At 37.2% G+C, this 19466-nt stretch overlaps 1 protein-coding gene across 1 annotated transcript in view; it reads right to left on the bottom strand.

Moving 5' to 3' along the window:
• Positions 1 to 19466, bottom strand: part of UNC13C (unc-13 homolog C) — a 593765-nt gene that overhangs the window by 552726 nt on the left and 21573 nt on the right. Inside the window, exon 4 of the mRNA XM_029952367.1 lies at positions 4330 to 7575. Within this exon, the coding sequence (XP_029808227.1) occupies positions 4330 to 7321 (2992 nt within the window). The 5' untranslated portion in view covers positions 7322 to 7575. The remainder of the gene's footprint in view (positions 1 to 4329; positions 7576 to 19466) is intronic.

The raw sequence follows: 19466 nt of genomic DNA, 5'->3' as shown, positions 1-19466 counted from the left end.
GCCAGGGAATGGCATTTCAAAACAAAATGACATTTATGTTCTGTGAAAAAAAGTTTACTTCAATCTTACGTTAGGCTCTAATTCCACGTCAAATGTACTCAGACTTCAAATAAATCATCCTTCAAGCTGATGTTGTACAGTATTATTTGAGCTCCACAAGCCTTGATTTATATGACGTACCAAGGACTTGAAGCAGAAAAACTAAGAATGAACTATTTAATATCAAAACCTCATCGCCTTTCATACTGTTTTTAGTGAAAATCCTTTAGATGTAACAAAACCGTGGCTAATGCTGCCCTTCCTTTTTCACCATGTTTTTCCAGTTTAAAACAAGAACACATAATCTCTGAAATGAGTTAGCATATGGCTACTCTAAATAATCAAAATTACCAACTGTTTAACTCTGGACCCTCCTCTTACTAATCTGTATGACATTGAGTAAATTATGCAAGTTTTCAGTATCTCAGTTTCCTTACCTGTAAAACGGAATAATAATGGAATCAAATTCATAGTAGTGTTGTTAGAAGTAAAAACAAACAAACAAACAAACAAACAGATAAACTGCCTGGAAAGTATCTGATATATAGCAGCTGTTACTAATTCAAAAAGATACATGCACTCCTATGCTTACTGCAGCATTGTTTATACTAGTCAAGTTATGGAAACAATCTACACGTAAATGGATAAGGAAGATGTGGTGTATATGGGGGTCGGGGCACATGTTCACACATACACACACACACAGGAATACTACACAGCCATAATAAGGATGAATTCTTGCCATTTGTGACAATATGGATAGACCTAAAGGGTACTATGCTGAGTGAAGTAAGTCAGACTAAGAAACATAAATACCATATCATCCCACTCATAAGTGTAATCTAAAAATAAATAATTAAATAAATGCGTAAGTGAACCAACTAAAAGCAGAATTAGACTTACAAATACAGAGAACAAACTAATGGTTGCCAGAGGGAGGGAGCTGGAGGGAATAGACAAATTGGGTAAAGGGGAGTGGGAGATACTACTTTCTGGTTATGGAATGATTAAGTCATGGGAATAAAAGGTACAGCATAGGGAATATAGTCAATGGTACTGTAACAGTATTGTATGGTGACAGGTGGTAGCTACATTTGTGGTGAGCATAGTATGTATAAATGTGTCAATTATGTTGAACACCTGAAACTAACGTAACGTATGTCAACTATACAAAATTTAAAAATTTTCTAAAGAACTTTAAAAAGGTTTTTAAATAGTAATAAGCTTTCATTTCTAACCGTACTTCTGAAGTCCTAAAACATAAAGTCATAGTCTTATGGGCCACACTTTGGATTTGACTTTGAAACTTACTGTGTTCTTTATTTAGTATACTGTTAGTATACTCTTTCCCTTGATTCAGACATTCATCCAACACATATTAACTCAGTGCCTACTCCATATAAAGCACTGGTCAAGGCACAATGCAAATGAAAGAATGAAAACAACAAACCTCTCATCTTCAGAAGACAATTTAGAAGAGAAAATGAGAAACTGTCCTTATGTAAGGTGTCAGCTAGTGCCATAAAAGTCAGGTATTTGGGAATTCAGAGGAGACAACATTAATTTCAGATGATGGGTGGTGCAGGGCTGAAGGTGGAGGATCGTAGAGTCACCACCATGGTGTGGGGTTCAGGCCAGCTACACAAAAGGCACCACTCAGCAGGGCTCAGCAACAAGGGAGGAATATGACCTAATGGAATTTCTGGCTACACACACTACAAAATCTTTTTCCCATTGGCCTACTATTCAAGGTGAAAGTCTCAAAAACACCATGGCCAAATATCCATGCATATAAACATCGGGGTCTTTAAAATTCCTCTTTACCAGGACCCTGAAGACAGAAGTTGAAATAATTTAAATTTGTGAACTTCTAATTGCATAAAGCTCTACCAGGAAAACAGCCTCCTATGGAGTTTTATAGCAAGAGCTCTACAGTCTAATCTTGCCAGATTAGGAATGGAGAAAAAACAGCTCTGCTACCTAATGATGACCAGGTAGTCATAGAGAGAAAAAAATTTATTGGCATCTGCCCAAAGCCCAGTAAGCAGATGGCCATGGGCACAAAATCCATCATGAAAACTGGCACCTCGCTGGAATGCTCTGAGCAGTGAAGGGGCCTGAAAAATGCCCTTCTTTGGCTGTCCTTCCTCCCGAGGCATATTGGTGGCACAGGAGGGAGACAACTGCCTGACTGCTGCCAAAGGAAGAAACGATGGCCTTTAAAATCTAGGCTACTGCAGCCTCCTGGGTAGGCAATCTGGTGCCTTTCAAGCAACCAGAGAGCATCTTAAAGATGTGTGTCTGACTTCCTCTAGGATCGAAGACACCCAACAGATTCCATTCAACGCTAGCTCAAGATAACAAGCCAAGCTCCAAGATGGTGGAAGGGGTCTAGGTCCTCTGTATCCAGGCCCAGGATGTCAGGTATATGGTACAACATTGTTTTACCTATTTTTAGATTCTTAAATGGATGATGTGCAATTAACTAAGCATATTTCTGTTCTCTAATGATAAGTACCGCTAGACCACTAAGGTCATTAAGTACTCGAAGGGTCAATACTCCTAACTACTTCGTAGAAGTTTGCTAATTTGGAATTTTTAAAAGTTATTGAAGATCAACTTTTTTCCTGAAATTTATAGTTTCATAATTTTTATAATACTGCCTAACGTTTCAGATACTTTAACAACCTGGCATTAAAACATCTATTAATTCACAATGGACACATATTCATGCACACTGGTTAGTCTTAAGATGCCCTTAAGTAGACGTCCCTGAATCCACAGCAAATAAAATACAAAGGCAAACTACTGGCCTTTATCCCAAGAAACCATTAACTGAGTTTCAGTAATAAAGGTATCTTAACTATAAAACATCACTCTTAAATAAGATAGTTATTATTCCAATATGAATTATTTGCATAAAGTTTTGACTACTCTACACATTCGCATTGGTTTTAAATATAGTTGAGAACGGCCTCCTGAAAGCAACAACAACAAAGTCACAGGCAATGCACCCAAGTTCCGTTTAACTTAAGGTGTTCTTTAAATAAATTACATAGGGGGTGTTTTATATAGACAGATTTTTCAATGCAGATAATCCTGACTGTCATTTCAATTGCCTTAGAGCCTGAAACAGTTTAACAATAAAGGTATCTGATTATTCAATAATCCAGCTGTATCAACAAGAAAATGACCCGTTTTGAGGAATGTCTAATCACAATTTGGTGCAAGACCAAGATGTCGTTATCAGCTACTGGCTGAGGAAACTGTTACATTATTTCATAATGGCAAGGACTAGTTGATCATCTTAATATGTACCTTTGTGAAATTTTATGTAAATACTTTAAAGATTACACTGCCATAAACAAAGAAGACTTTAAAAATATATAATTCATCACAACTGAGATAATATCAAAGTATCTTGAAGATATAAAGTGATAAGCATGCAAATAAAATAAATGGTAAGGGACCGGGGTAAGTGCAGGTGAAGTTTGGTGGAAAATAAAAAGTAAAAAAAGATCTTTTTATTTATAAGTGGCTAATTTTCAAAAGGGGATGAACCAAAGTTGTTCCCTCAGAAAACCAAGTAAAATTCTTAAATAAGTTACTCTTTTAAATACCATAGGGGGAAGAGACTTCTATTCCACTCTTTAGGAGGGAATGTGACTCCTTACTGACTCCTCCTCAAAGAGTGACTGGAGACCATTCAGTCATGGCCTAAGGTTGTGTCTCCATTTTACTGAGCTGCTTCAGTAGGCAGAGATGGGGGCACCGGCCCTCCAGGGGACTGGCGAGGCTTGGCTACGCAGATCCACCTCTCCCTACTGGCAGGCTTCAAAGTACAGATTTGATGGGAATGGGAGTGGTAAATCTGGAGTCTATCATTCTTAATTCTTTAAGACTATACCATTCTCCTCATCCTTGTAAACCTAACAGAACCAAAGAGTAACTTGGGGTTGCTCTTTGATTTCACTTGCCCCCACATTTTTTTGATGACTGATGCCACAGAGTTAGTTAATATGAAATGGGGTTTGTTCCCAATGCTAGCAGAAAAATTTTGATCCATAGACCACAGGGCACATTTTAGTATGAGCTATCTGAAAACACGGATTTTAAATCATCAAGCCCAACTTGCTGGGGGAGCAGAGTAAAATAATACCCTTCTCAGAATAAACATGCATATTTCTTGCGCATACATTCTCCCAAAAGTGAACACAGAACATGCTCTAAAGAAGCACCACCCAATGTTAAAATAAAACTAGCTCAAATGTAGCATGTAAACACGAGTACCTCCAGCCAGGATCTTCTCTTCCAATTCCGCCATTTGTTGCTTATAGGCTTTTAAAGCTGCTTCCTTGAAAGAAGGACGAATTCTCTTTGGCTTTATGATTCCCACTGGCTGTTCAGGGATGTTTTGGTTTTCATCTTCTTTTATTTCCATTTCAGCTGATGTTTCATTTAATGGCTCCAATCCCCCTTCACTAACCACATCATCTGCCTGCCCATCATAACCCTCATCTTGTGGGGTTTCATAAGGTGTTTCATATGAAGGATGATCGTAGACCTGCATTTGTTCATCTGTTTCAGTCATACTAGTCCTGTTTTCTAGCTTCGCAAGGACTTGTTCCATCACTTCAACATAATCTGTCTCCTTATCAGCCACTGGTTCACTATAGTCCTCCTCATCCTCTGCTTTGTAGTAAAAGGGCTCTGTGTAGACATCAGAATCAAGAGTGGTACTTGATTCATTTGCAGTTGATTGGGATAATGTCCGAAATCTCCCCATTAAGGAAGAGCCACTATCTTCATACCCACTGAGACTCTGTGTGCTTTTGTTCCATACCACTTCCAGGGCTGATTTAGCCCTCTGTAATGTAGATCCAAATTTGGGGAAACTAAAAGGCTTATCAGAAAGGTCAATACTTAATCGGCTATGCCAAGATTTGGGTGGAGCATCCTCTGAATCGTCACTTTGCCATTCACTTTGACTTCGATACATCATGGACAATTGGTTTTGATTTTGGTACAGATCATTAGAATTTGCTTCCTGATAAGAATCATATTGGCCAACCCATTGGCCTTGTGGTTCATTATCCAAACCAGGGCATGGAGATGAATTGTCATCTTGGGTTAAATCATAGCTCTCAGAGTCTTCCTGAAGGTCACTGTGGCACTTTCCCAAGTCTTCTAGGTCTTTATTGTAAACATCTAGTTGTTGATCAGATAGACTGTTTGTGTCATAGTCAAAAACTTCCTGGGTGGATGAATCTAAACCTAAATCAGTGCCTTGCTCTACTTGAGTCCATTCCTTCCATGGAGAAAGATCCTCCTGTAAAGAGAGCTGAGAATCACTGTAATGACTTCGGTCCCTAGATGCACATACCATGCCGTTACTCATTCCACTATCCACAGTTTCTGTGTTTGCAATTTCACTTTGTCCTCGGACACCCTGAACAGTCCCTTTCAAATGCTGATTCTGAGGACTGTCATACAAGGTGGCTGTGCCCTCCTGCTTCCTCTGCCAAAGTTCTCGATCTGAAGATGACAGGAGGGAGCTTCCATTAGTCCTAGTGAAAAACTGATTTTCTGAAAAATCCTCTGAGTAAGACTGACACAACTTGGAAAAATCTGATTCGGAACGACTAAGTTTACCAGTGAAAAAATCACTCTGTGAATGCCAGAGGGGTGTAGCATCTGTATAATGGGTTGTAGTTTGTTTTTCCAAGTCATCTGATTCTGGCAATTGTGAGGAAATTTTATCAAAATCAGATTTATTTGAAATTCTGCTGCCACTAGCAGTTTTATTCTTGGCTCTCGCATTGTGTGATTTTGAACTCGACTTGGAAGTACTTCCTTTTGTTGGAAACTCTGACTTGGAAAGCACAGCATAACTGTTTCTATTGAGGTCAGATTCCAGCTCTCCATCACTGTCATCAGGTGACTGCCAATTGTTCTTCTTGCTTTTGGGCTCTGGAGTAGACAGCTTTATATCCATGCTCTCATATGTCTGGGAGGATGGTATCCCTCTCTCTTTTCTCTCTCTTATGTCATGAGTAAGAATATCTGTTGAGATTCCAAGGCCTGTTCCTTTGAGTTTATATGATTTTTTTAAGACAGAATCCCTTTGCTGAGGGGTTTCAAAGTACACGAGTATGGGTCGAGGCTTTGCATTTGGGCAGTCTCTCTGGTGTCCTATCCTTTGAGCAAATTCAATTTTAATTGCGCTTGGTGCATCTGAAAAACCCATTTTATCGATTAGAATTTGGTATACCACACCTTCAACGTATTCAAATCTTTCTTCAGGCACATTTAGAAACCTCAGGCTTGCCTTGCTTCCCATATGACCTAAATGTTTAATATAATCATGGATGTCTCTCGTTTCCCTCCGAGACTGGACAAACCCTGTACGTAGCTGCTCAATTTCACTTTGTACAACCTCCACACTGCTGGAGATCTCATCGATGGAATGCTTGAGAGCATTGACATGCCCTCGTAGTTCAGAGAGTTCTGTTTCGATCTGACTTATCCCCTGCAGTTCCTTAAAGATCATTTCCATGACATCATGTGTTTGGCTAATGCAGCCAGAGGAACTGAATCCTGGCTCAAGGGCATTTGTCTTTGGGTTTCGTGCAGCTCTGTCTAAAGATTTACTCCGTATTCCCCAGGTTTTCTTCATTGTGCTCAACTCTGAATCTGATGAGACACACTCCTGACTCTTTTTCCATTTTCTCAGTTTGCGTAAAGCTCCTAGTTTTAAGCTATGTAAAGTGCGTTCTCCGTCGGAGCTGCCCTCAGAGGGGGCCAGGCTGCTTGAACTCTTTCTATTGCGTCTAACTGGCATTGTGTGTGTTGAATGTGCCTGGTTTTCTGTACTACTCCTTAGTTCGTTGAGTGATTCTGAATAGGAACTCTCAATTGAAGATAACTCTTGAAGCAAATCCTCATTATCACTGTTGGTTACATTAATATTCTTTTGTAGGCCATTGGCAATAGCTACCCGGTAACTGAATGTTGGTGAGAGGGAAAATTCTTTATTAGCCTCGTCTTCTTCAATGGATAAGTTGCGAGTAGATGAACACTTTGCAATCTTTTTTACAGTGCTTTTTAAGGTATTAGAAAATTTGGGGGGTTTGGTCTGGCAAGCAGTAGGAAAGTCTTGATCCTTTTTCTGCTGACGATTCTCTTTTTTTTTGGTTGTATTTCCCAATTTCTTTGTAAACATTCCTTTGCAAAGCTTATGTATGTAAGGTAAAATCAGGCTCTTGAAAAGATTAGCCACCATGGAGAGGAATTAGTGCAAGTTTTTCTGCCCCAAAGAAGTAAACAAGGTATCAGGATGAAAATCGGCAAATCCAAGGCAAGCATCTCTGTTCAGACGTTCGGTGAATTACTGCAACCAGCAAGAAGGGCGGCCATGGTTCTGCTGCAGTGTCAATGTCCTGTGAAAACCAGAGGCAAAGCTCCATTTATGAAAGACATTCTCTCCTGAGAAGGGGTTTCATGAATCTCTCATTTCCACATAACTTCATATAGTGTCTAAAAGAAAGGAATGTTAAAGAGAGTATCAGAATCCAATTCTAGATTTATCTAATTTCTAACATTTTTCAGAAGGATGTAAGGCACACAGTGTATTAAAAAATGTTGGGGGCCTAAGGAATATCTGAATTTCAGTACAGAGTTATTTTTAAAAGAACTATAAAGAAAATCAGTACCAATAACAACATTTAAGTTGCATTTTTCTTCCTAAATCATTGATGGGTGGATACAACTGAAGCAGTAATACAGGGTGATAATGGTTATTTAGAAAAGGCTGTGTAAGATGACAGGCAAATTTAAAAAGCTGTATAAATGACACAATATTATCATTTCCACTTTATTTCCTTTTCTAAAATTGTATTTATTTACACAAACCTAAGCATTTATTCTTTTAATTTTTATTTATTTTTTTAATTTACATCCAAGTTAGTTAGCATTTAGTGAAACAATGATTTCAGGAGTAGCTTCCTTAATGCACCTTACCCATTTATCCCACTCCCCCCTCCCACAACCCCTACAGTAACCTTCTGTTTTTTTCTCTATATTGAAATGTCTCTTCTGTTTTGTCTCCCTCCCTGTTTTTATATTATTTTTGCTTCCCTTCCCTTATGTTCATCTGTTTTGTATCATAAAGTCCTCATATGAGTAAACCCATATGGTATTTGTCTTTCTCTAATTTCACTTAGCACAATATCCTTTAGATCCATCCAAACCTAAGCACTAAAATTTAAAAATTTTCCTCTTATCCTAGATATTTGAAACTACTCATCAAGCTCATATTATTCACATACATAAGACATTTTCTTATTCAAATAACATTTCACTTTTCTAGATATTCAATGACTGGGAATTTCTTAAATAGTGAAGTCATCCAAGTGAGAAATATTTCATATAATGAAATAAATACCAAAAGAGAGTATATTTGAAATTGCAGACAATACACCCAAGTTTTGGAGGATATGACTTGAGTTGAGCCATTCCAATCAACTGGTACAGCCTTGTGGCAAATGAGGGAAAACCCATCCTTGGGGCAGAACTCTGACTGGAAATCAAGTACCAAATTACAAAAAGAAACTATGTCCCAAATAAAATGTACCTACTGATAATCAAAAGTCGGTCATATATAATTCATCCAATGAGTTGGTATTTTATAATGCAAATGACCACAACAGTAACCAACCTTTATAATAGTTAGTTTTGTGAATTACATGAAGTAAAAGAAGAGAGAAGAGAGAAATAAGTTTACATTAACTTTTCTGCTTCACTAGTACCATACCTTGTATGTGGTAGGTATTCATATAAAGTTTTGTGGAATTGAGCGTAACTATTTTACATGTGAAAGATACCACAGAATAATGCTCAAAGCCAAAAGCCTTTACTAACATTAAAGTACATATTTGAAAGGATAAATAATATATGTAATTCTTTAAAGAATACATCATAAACTGTGTATTGTTTTAGAAGCTGGCTGACTATCAGCTCCCTTTCCTTAGAAATTTTCCATTTTTATTTCACTCACATTCTACAGGGACTTGGAGGAAAGCATGTTCTGGCCAGGAGCCAAGTTTCACAAGAAGCAGGGCAATGTAAATGAGAATGGGAAGCATAAAGATGGAGAAGAGACAGATTCTATAGAAGTCCTTGTCTTCTGGGCTTCATACTGTTAAGAGTCTAATTCCTCTTACGGGAAAAGATAGTTGCAAATGACATATCGGATAGAGGGCAAAATCTAAAAGGAACTCACCAAACTCCACACCTGAAAAACAAATAATCCAGTGAAGAAATGGGCAGAAGACAAGAATAGACACTTCTCCAAAGAGGACATCCAGATGGCCAACAGACACATCAAATGATGCTCAGCGTCACTCATCATCAGGGAAATACAAATCAAAACCATACTGAGATATCACCTCACGTGAGTCAGAGTGGCTAAAATGAACAAATCAAGAGACTATAGATGCTGGCGAGGATGTGGAGAAACAGGCACCCTCCTCCACTGTTGGTGGGAATGTAAATGTGCAGCCGCTCTGGAAAACAGCATGGCGGTTCCTCAAAAAATTAACAGTAAAACTCCCCTATGTCCCAGCAATAACACTGCTAGGTATTTACCCTAGGGATACAGGAGTGCTGATGCAGAGAAGCACATGTACCCCAACATTCGTAACAGCACTTTCTACAATAGCCAAATCATGGAAATTGCCAAAATGTCCATCAGCTGATGAAAGGATCAAGAAGATGTGGTTTATATATACAATGGAATACTACATGGCAATGAGAAAGATTGAAATCTGGCCATTTGCAGCAATGCGGATGGACCTCGAGGGTGTCATGCTAAGTGAAATAAGTCAGGCAGAGAAGGACAGATACCATATGTTTGCACTCATAGGTCTAACAGGAGAAATCTAACAAGGGACCATGGGACGGGGCAGGGGGCAGGCAAATCATGAGAGACTCTTGAATACTGAAAACAAATGGAGGGTTGAATAGGAGGGGGAAAGGGGAAGGGGGGGTGACAGGTGTGGAGGAGGGAAATTGTGGGGATGAACACTGGGTATTTTAAGGAAACCAATTGGACAATAAAGTATTTTTAAAAAAAGAGTCTAATTCCTCTTATCTGAAATAGTTTGGTATTCATTCATAATTATACCAGGACCAGTTTTCTTCTTCTATAAATAAATGTCAAGAGATTGACTACTGAATTAAATTTTTAAAAAATGCTTTTTGTATCCCTAGACAAATTTTCTTTGTGGATATAAGACTTTGGAAAGGGGCAGTAGGGTAGGTCAATTATTTTAAAACTACCTTTCATAGAATAAACTGCTATACTAATCATTCAACTCATGATCCCGAGTCCATCACACCTCAACAAAATGCTTACTTTTTGTTTAATGAGAGCAACAATCTTGTCAATGCTTCCGATCTTTTGTGAAAGTGTTCTATTTTTCCTCACCTGGATTATATGTTTAGAACTACTGTTCTAGGCAACAATTGTTGGGAGAATGTTGAGAAGGAAAGTTCCACCTGAATTCAAGTCATGCCTCAAAACACATGAAGGGCATGTGTCCACTGTTGAACCTACAAACTCACTTGCTCTATATTTCAACCACATAGAGTGATTTTGTATTCACTAAGGGCTCTATGCCCTTTCACGTCTCAGTAACTTTTCTATTCTCTCATAGAATATCACTTGTATCTTTCCCACCCTGTCTGTAAAAGTTGTATATAAAGTGCAGATTCGTTTGTCCTGTGAAGACCTCACCAGTGTCCCAAACTGAGCTTTTCACTCTCTCTTTGCCACATACCCTCAACCTAGTTCATAGGCAATTAGAACTCTTCTGTATTACAGTCTTCTTTCTTTCTCCATTTGCTATGTCTTCTTTAAGAGTAAACATTATAACTTGTCCAATTTTAAACATCTTGTACTCAGCATACATGATAAGCACTCAATAAATGCTTACTGATGAACTGGCCTAGGGGTACAAAGTTCCAGTTATGCAAGATGAATAAATCCTAGATATCAGCTGTACACCATATTGCTATTAATAATATTGTATTGCATACTTAAAATTTTGGCCCAAAATGTAGATTTATGTTAAATGTTCATATCACAAAGTAGTAGTTTAAAAAAAGGTAGATAAAAACTTTTGGAAATGATGGATATGTTTATGGCATGGATTGTGATGATGGCTTCACAGATGTATACTAACTTAAAACTAATTTTAAAGAAAAAATAATTGGCCTTCATTTCAACCACTTACTAAATATCTTCACTAGGTTGCCCAAAATTTAACTCCATCTAACCTAGCTGTTTTCATGAATTATTAATGTCAATTATTATCATCATAATTATCTACTTCCTTGAAATATATACCCAGGAGTCATTTTAGCTTCCATATGATCCATCCCATGCCTACACTGATGTGAATATATCACCTCATCCTGCTAGTAAGGCCTTAGTTCTGAACTCCATATCTGAACTATGGCCATTGTATTCTATATGGTCTTCCTGACTCTAACTTGGCTGGTCTTTCAAATCTTTGTCTCTCAAATTAATATGTAAATCATCCTACCTAAAACCCTGACAGTTTTAACAGGTGCATTTCCTGTCACTACAACAAGCACCTCTGCCTAGCCACAATCAGGTAGTAACAGTTCCTTGATTACCATACTATTACCTCACCAATGTGCTTTTTCCTTGCATGGATTTCTTCTTTACTTTACCTCCACCTGTCTCTCTCAGGAACACCTCTAGAAAATCTATACATCCCTGACCCAGCAAGGATCAACATCAATCTGTTTGACCTCCTCAGAGTCAGCAGTTCCTCCTGTGTGCTCCCACAATGCCTTAAATGTACCTATGTTATCGTAACTCTTACAGCAGTTATTTATGTAAAATGTGTTATCTGCATCTCTATCTCTCAGATAAGACTGTGAACTCTTGGAGAAATAAAGTCAGGTTTTATTTAACTTTAAATATCCATACTGCGTGATACATAGTAGACTCATGACGTTTGTTGGACATATGAACGAGTATATAAACAAATGAAGAGACAAATAGTAAGTCCATGAGTTAATAGATGAACAATAGAGATCCAAGAAGCCTAAGATCACTGAGCTGGACTTAATCCAGAGAAAGAGAAGCAGTGTGAGCAGAGGGCATTTATTATAAACATTCATGTCCTGTCCAAAGAGGGAGAAGCATGCACCCTGGAGAAAGATGGGGAAGAGAGGGAGGGGAGTCTAAATGGACAAAATGGAAACAGAATGTGACAAGTTTTGAAACTTAGGTTGAGAAATTCCATTTCTGAGGAAGGGGGATAAAGAAGATTGGGAGAGACCAGGATATCATCATATGATTCTCAACTACTTAAATTCAAAAGCTTATACTTACCCTCCACTTGTGTTAACTTCAGTAACACAGCCATACATTAATTTTGGTAATAAAATTTGGGGTTAGGATTAAAGGTTTTGAGGAGATCTTTTAGAGATTGAAATACTAGAATAGGTTGTTATGGAAAGGCTAGTAATAATATCTGTTACTATGTGCCAAGCACTGTGTGTAAAATTTTCTAAAATTTACCTCATTTCATTCCATAACTGTAATATGTATTATTATTTTCCAGATAAGAAAGCTGAAGTTTCAAATTTTTAGGAAATAAGACTTAGGTCATGCAATTAACAAGAAACACTACCTGACTCCAACACCAGATTTGGACTTCAAGTGAGAAAGCTCTGAAACTGACACTAGGGTTGAATATAGAATAAAATATGTTTGCAGGTATGTTAAATTTGTTTTGTAGAGAGCTATTTACTATGACTATAAAACTAGGTGCCCTACTGGGATAAAAGAGCTAATGAACCTTTCAACAGTAATTTATTGCTAAATCCTTACCAGAATTAAGTTAAGGCATTTTCAAATCAATACACAATTTTATGTTTCTTACTAAATGCACAAAAGTGGGTGAGCTGGGTATTTACATACCAATTTTTTTCAATAAAAATGATCAAACCAGAAAATGATTAAGAGGTTTATCCTAAGCTAGTATATTATCTTTTAAAAATAAACAGAAAGACCTATTTCCCCAAGAATGAAAGTCAAATGAATTGTGTCTTCTTTATTCTTGATAAGTAGATATTATGTGATTTCTTCACCCTACTATAGCCCATCTACATTTTTTACTTACTCCCATTGCTGCTATTTTACTTTCTGAGTAAACAATGACATCTAGTACTAATATTTCTTCAAGAACTTTGGAATCTATGAAGTACTTTTGTGTGTAATCAACTCAAATGATTTGCATGGCAACCTAAGTAAAGTTATTATTTGTAGTTTATGGTTAAAGATAATCGGTTTAAAATGGTTAAAGATAAAGATATAGTTAAAGATGGTAAATCTCACAGTTGCTAAGGTAGGTGCCTGGGTCTCCTGACTCCAAAACTTGCATCCTTCACCACAGTGATGCACATTTTCCTACATGAGACAATACAGCAACAGCTTACCAACCTCCCCCAGTAATACTTCACACAATTCTAAACCATGCCACATGCTGATTTCCATCTAAATGTCCTTAAATGCTACTTTTTTCTTCTTAGTCTCTTACTACAGACCATACCAACTCTACACAAGGCCACTTCATGGTTCCATGGATGCACTAAGCTTATTCTTTCATTGTTTCTTTTATTGTTGTTCTTCACCTTGCCTAGAATGTTCTCCAGTTATACTGATATCAATTATTTAAAAGATATCATCAAAACTGATCTTTTCCATAAAAGATTCTTTATTCTGTCATCTTCTTTATTTTTCATATAATTTTTATAACCTGAACCATTATATTCAGTCTTTATTTATTCTTCTCAACTATTTACCACATAGCTCTTATAAATGTTTTCCATTTAAAAAAAAATTTTTTTTACATTTATTTATCTTTGAGAGACAGAGTGAGACAGAGCGTGAGTGGGGGGAGGGGCAGAGAGAGAAGGAGACACAGAATATGAAGCAGACTCCAGGCTCTAAGCAAGAGTTCAGCACAGAGCCCGCTGCAGGGCTCAAACCCACGAACCGTGAGTTCATGACCTAAGCTGAAGTCGGACACTTAACCAACTGAGCCACCCAAGCACCCCCACATGGTTTCCATGTTAAATGCTTGTTTTATGTCATACTCCATCTTGAGGGCTTATTATACATTACTACATTAATGTTTGGTTGTAAGCTCTGCAATAAGTAGTGTTATTAATCCCATTTTACAGATGAAGAAACTGAAGCTGGGAACTTGAGTAGCTAGCCCAAAGCCATGCAGCTAGGAAGTTATGTAGCTAGACTGCAACCCAAAATGACTGGCTACAGAGTCCTTGGTCATAAACACCACTATATTTTAAAGTGTTAAAAACCAAAGTTAGAGGATAAGGTGGTTACCTAAGTATTGTGCTTTGAGAACTGGCCCCCTCAAGAAGAATCTATACTAGTTTCTACTATTAGAGATTTACTCCCTTTATTTAAAATTTTGGTTCCTATTAAAATTAAAATTAAAATGCCACTAAGAGGACTTCATGTTTGGAGGCTTATCAGCGACTCTGTATCTTGGTATATATGGTTTTATGAGAGTATTCCTCAAGAATAGGAGGGAGATTGGAGCACCTGGGTGGCTCAGTCAGTTAAGCATCTAACTTCAGCTCAGGTCATGATCTCATGGTTCATGAGTTCAAGCCCCATGTCAAGTTCTATGCTGACAGCTCAGAGCTTGGAGCTTGCTTTGGATTCTGCATCTCCCTCTCTCTCCGCCCCTCACCCACTCATCTTTCTCTCTCTCTCAAAAATAAACATTGAAAATTTTTAACAAAAAGAATAGGAGAGAGATCACAAAAAGAGAGAGAATACAAAGAAGCTTGGGGATGGGAAGAGACCACTATCAAAGGAGATAAGTAGAAGGGTAGGTCAGAAATGAGAGACAGAAACTTTGAATAAGCTTTGCCATCTTTCTCTTTTGTGCATGGCCTTGCCCTCTTTCCAGCTACACTGCATACCCCCTTGAGGATAAAAACTATGTCTATTTCAGTCTTTGCAACTTCTGCCGCTTACGCGTATGGAGAGCTGAGCATAGGTACCCTGGCTTACAGAACTCGACACGGGGCTTGAACTCATGAACCGTGAGATCATGACCTGAGCTGAAGTTGGATGCTTAACTGACTGAGCCACCCAGGGGCCCCAATCTCCCTCCTATTCTCGAAACTTGGAATGCTATCATGCCAGAGCGGAGTTCTGTGTTTTTTTGTTTATCCTCAAAATCCATCCTCTGTTTCCCCCAAACAAAATCAGATGTGGAAACTCAATGATCCAATTAATGAAGAGAGCTCCTTGGGTTGAATTAAGAGAATACAACTGGAGCCCCATGTTACCTGCTGCTTCCACATGAGCTATAGCCTATATAACCTCCTACAGCATCCTAGGGCTTAGGGAATTCAGCTTGCGGAGCACTAATCCTCAAATTAGGCACAGCATGAAATGAAAACCCAGAAAGGTCAAAGTACTAACCTAAGTTCACACAGCATTGGAACAAAAATGAAGGTCTCCTGCCTCAACTTCAGTGTTTTATTTTTCTCCCTGTGCTGTTCTGCCTTCCTCTAAAACAATCTCATCCAAGGGTTTGGCACCTTCCTACTGTGCTCAATGTTCTCTGATATGATAATCTAACTCTATCTCAAATAATTTGACTTTTACCTTGAATCTCTATAGTCTATGTCTGTAATTTTATGGAACTAGAAATCCTGTGATGTTAAAAGGGATTTCTAAAAGGAAATCTTATGAGCAATTTTGATATGGTTGAAATTTTATTAGAAATTTAAGCTGTGTAAAGTAAGGCCACTAAGGAAGAATACCCATTCTGGAAAAAAGCCACTACTACTTCTAATGTTTTTCACATCTATGTCCCACCAGGTTGAATGGACACATTATCAGTCTAGTGTTCAATGCCTAGTCAGGGTCCCAGATTCCTATAAGACAAATCATTTCACACACACACACACACACACACACACACACACACACACACAGCTGTGCTTACTAAACACTTTTTGGTATTTCTATCCTAATGGGCAATGTCTACTTGGTCTTCAATATGTTAAAATAATTACTTTGTCCTCAAAAGAACCTCACAAGGTAAAATATTACTCTCATTTTAAAAACAAGAACACCAAGACTCAGAGATCCTAAGTAATTTACTCAACACTACTCAAGTGAGAGGACTAGAAATTTAACAATTTCTATATGGTTCCAAACCATACTATACCATATTATAAGCAGGATGCCATCAATTATATCAGAGAGCATCTCCATCCTTGCTAAGAGGTATATTTTCCTTGGTGCCCAGCTGAGTTCCAGAATATACCATTTATTACTTCAGGAGAGGAGCATAGGGTAGAGGCTTAAGCCAGACATCCTGCTTTGAATCGTAGCTCTGCAACACACAAACTGGGCACAATGAACACAGAGTTCAAGAACACAGAGTTTCAACACAGTTTCAAGAACACCTCTCTGTTCTTCAGCTTCCTCATCTGATAAATGAGATAAAGGTACCATCTTCCTCATGGTGCATAATGATTAACTAAAAATTACAGTAGTTCTTGTAATATCGGTAGTACTCAAAATATTATTGTCATTAATAAGTAAAAATAGGGGCAACTAGGTGGCTCAGTTGGTTAAACATCTGACACTTGGTTTTGGCTCGGGTCATGATCTCACAGTTCATGAGTTCAAGCCCTAAATTGGGCTCCACTCTGATTGGGTGGAGCATACTTGGAATTCTCTCTCTCTCTCTCTCTCTCTCTCTCTCTCTCTCTCTCTCTCTCTCTCTCTCTCTCTCTCTTTCTCTGCCCCTTCCCCGATTGTGCTCACTCGCTTGCTCTCTCTCTCTCAAAATAAATAAACTTTAAAAAAATTAAGTAAAAATAAGATTTCGGCCTGAGCAGACCTTTTCTCCATTCCCACTCCTTGACCAACTGTAGGGCAGCCAAGAAAGCACCATAGTAACATAACCCCTCCTCTGTGTTCACTAAACAAATGCAAATTGCCTAACATTTTTTCAAGGTAGAGTCAGTCTTACTAGTTCTAATGATTTGTGAAGAAGATAAAAATTTGTAGTATTCTACCAAGCTAAATAAAAGTTAATCCTTTTAAAATGTTACATATTCTAAAGGGGTAGATAAGAAATTCACAACAATAGTTTTATTGTATTTCAACAGTAAATGTTCTAAGACATACATTTTCACAATTTAACATTTCTGAAACTGGGCTTGGGACCACAGAAATTTCGTTATGTTATGGATCACAAACTATATGACCTATTTCTTTGGAATGTTTGCAAGATGTGTGAGATAATGTGATAATGACACATCTATCTTATTTCTTGGTGGGACACACTGTTTGGTTTGTTAATACCCATTTTGTTCCCTATCACACCCTCTCTTACCCCAACAAAATGTTATTTAAACCAAAACTCATAAAGACAGCTGGAGTGTCTTGAATTTCTTACATAGGTAGTTGGATTCTAAATCAAGCAATATCTCCCTGCAGAGGTTTCCCTGATACCCCAGGAAGGAACTAATGTGTTTCTCCATCTGGGTCATGAGCTCATTTGGACATCATCGATACATTCTCTAAAGTATATGCACAATCCTAGTATGCTGCATTACATATATTATAGCACATATATTCTTCCCTCCCTCATGTTCTTCCTAATGGAATATATCAAGGTACCTGATACTTAATAGCTGTTTAATTTTCATTGGAAATAAAATAAATTAATTTATTATCATTAATATCCTCAACCATGAATAGAAGTTAACATAAATGTTAGTAAGACAGAAGAGGAAAGGAGTTATCCTGTTCTTGATACAAATTTAATCCCTTCCTAGATGAAGTAATCATCACACATTCTGAAAGAATAAGGTTCAAATTAATAAGATATTATTGTATTTCTATGAGATTTCTATACAATAAAATATTTCAGCCAAAAATATGTCTTTTTTTTTCAAAAATATGTCTTATGCTAAGTGGTACATTGATTAGATGTCCAAATGTCTAATTAATGAAATCTAAAGATCTCTGCACCTTGAGTGTCTCCATAAAAATCTGTTCACCAAGTACTTGTCACTGATAATTAGGTGCTTCTAGCTCATTTTGCTCAGTTTTATTGCTTTCGATCTATCCAAAAATTCATCTAATGCCAAGAGCACATCCTTAAAAGTAATATAATGGATTAGTAATTAGCAACGATTTCAAACTGATTTCTAATTGGTCAAGAAGCATATGCAATTTATTCTACAGCAATGATTACCAGAAAAATGCAAATTAGAAAAACAATATGAGATACCATTTTAGAGAGACAAAAATGGCTCAAATTTAAAAACACTGGTCATTTTAAATGCTGGAAAGAATGTGGAGCAACTGGAACTTTTATGCATTATAGAAGACAATGTAAGAAAATATAATCACTCTAGGAACTGTTATACTATGACCCAGAAGTACATTCATTCCTAGGTATTTACCCAAAAGATATTAATATATATTCTCAAACAAACTTGTAGAAGACTTTCTGAGACAGCTTTATTAATGAAAGGCACAAAGTGGGAAACTACCCATCAGGATAATGGATACACAAATTACATTATACTAAAATAATGGGAAACTAATAATCTACAAAAAGAGCATGAATTTCTAAAACATTATGTTGAGCAAAAGTCAGATACAAAAGAGTAAACACTCTATTTCATTTATATTAAGTACAGAGTAAGATTATCCTATGATAATAGCAATCCAAAAAGTTGTTATCTATTAAGAAAGGAAATGGACCTGAAGGAGACATGAGACAACTTTTGGGGATGATCTGCACCTCAACAGGGGTAATAGGTGTGTTTATTTTCTTAAATCTTCAAATTGTAAAATTGGTATCAGTGCATTTCACTGTTGATAAATTTTTTCCAATAAAAATGTATAAATAAATAAATGTAAATAAAATATAATGTGTATTTTATAATGGAAGTCGCCCATGAGCAGAAATTTCCTGGAATGGTGGACACTGGTTTAATTGACTGTTTTTAGGAAAATTAGGTCTTCTTTTAGTTTCCCCATTTAGTGTTATTTCAGAGCATGCAGCTCACACAAAGAGTAATTGAGATACACACTCAAAAACATAAAAGTCTAAGTAGAAAGACAGCATGGTTAAAAGGTTCTTTTGACAGCCAGGCTAATCACCAAGGCCAGGCTTCAATTTTTATACCAGTTTGGAAATCTTCTAGCTGACACCAAAAAGCTCCCTTGACTAATGACAGACTCAAGTTGCCCAGAAGTTCAATGCATCCAATTGGAAAACTACAAAAACCATCCAGAAAAACATTTA

The sequence above is a fragment of the Suricata suricatta genome, chromosome 9 (genome assembly GCF_006229205.1).
Source record: "Suricata suricatta isolate VVHF042 chromosome 9, meerkat_22Aug2017_6uvM2_HiC, whole genome shotgun sequence".
NCBI classification, from domain to species: domain Eukaryota; kingdom Metazoa; phylum Chordata; class Mammalia; order Carnivora; family Herpestidae; genus Suricata; species Suricata suricatta.
The sequence above is the reverse complement of the archived record's forward strand: the minus strand, read 5'-3'. Positions and strand labels throughout refer to the sequence as shown.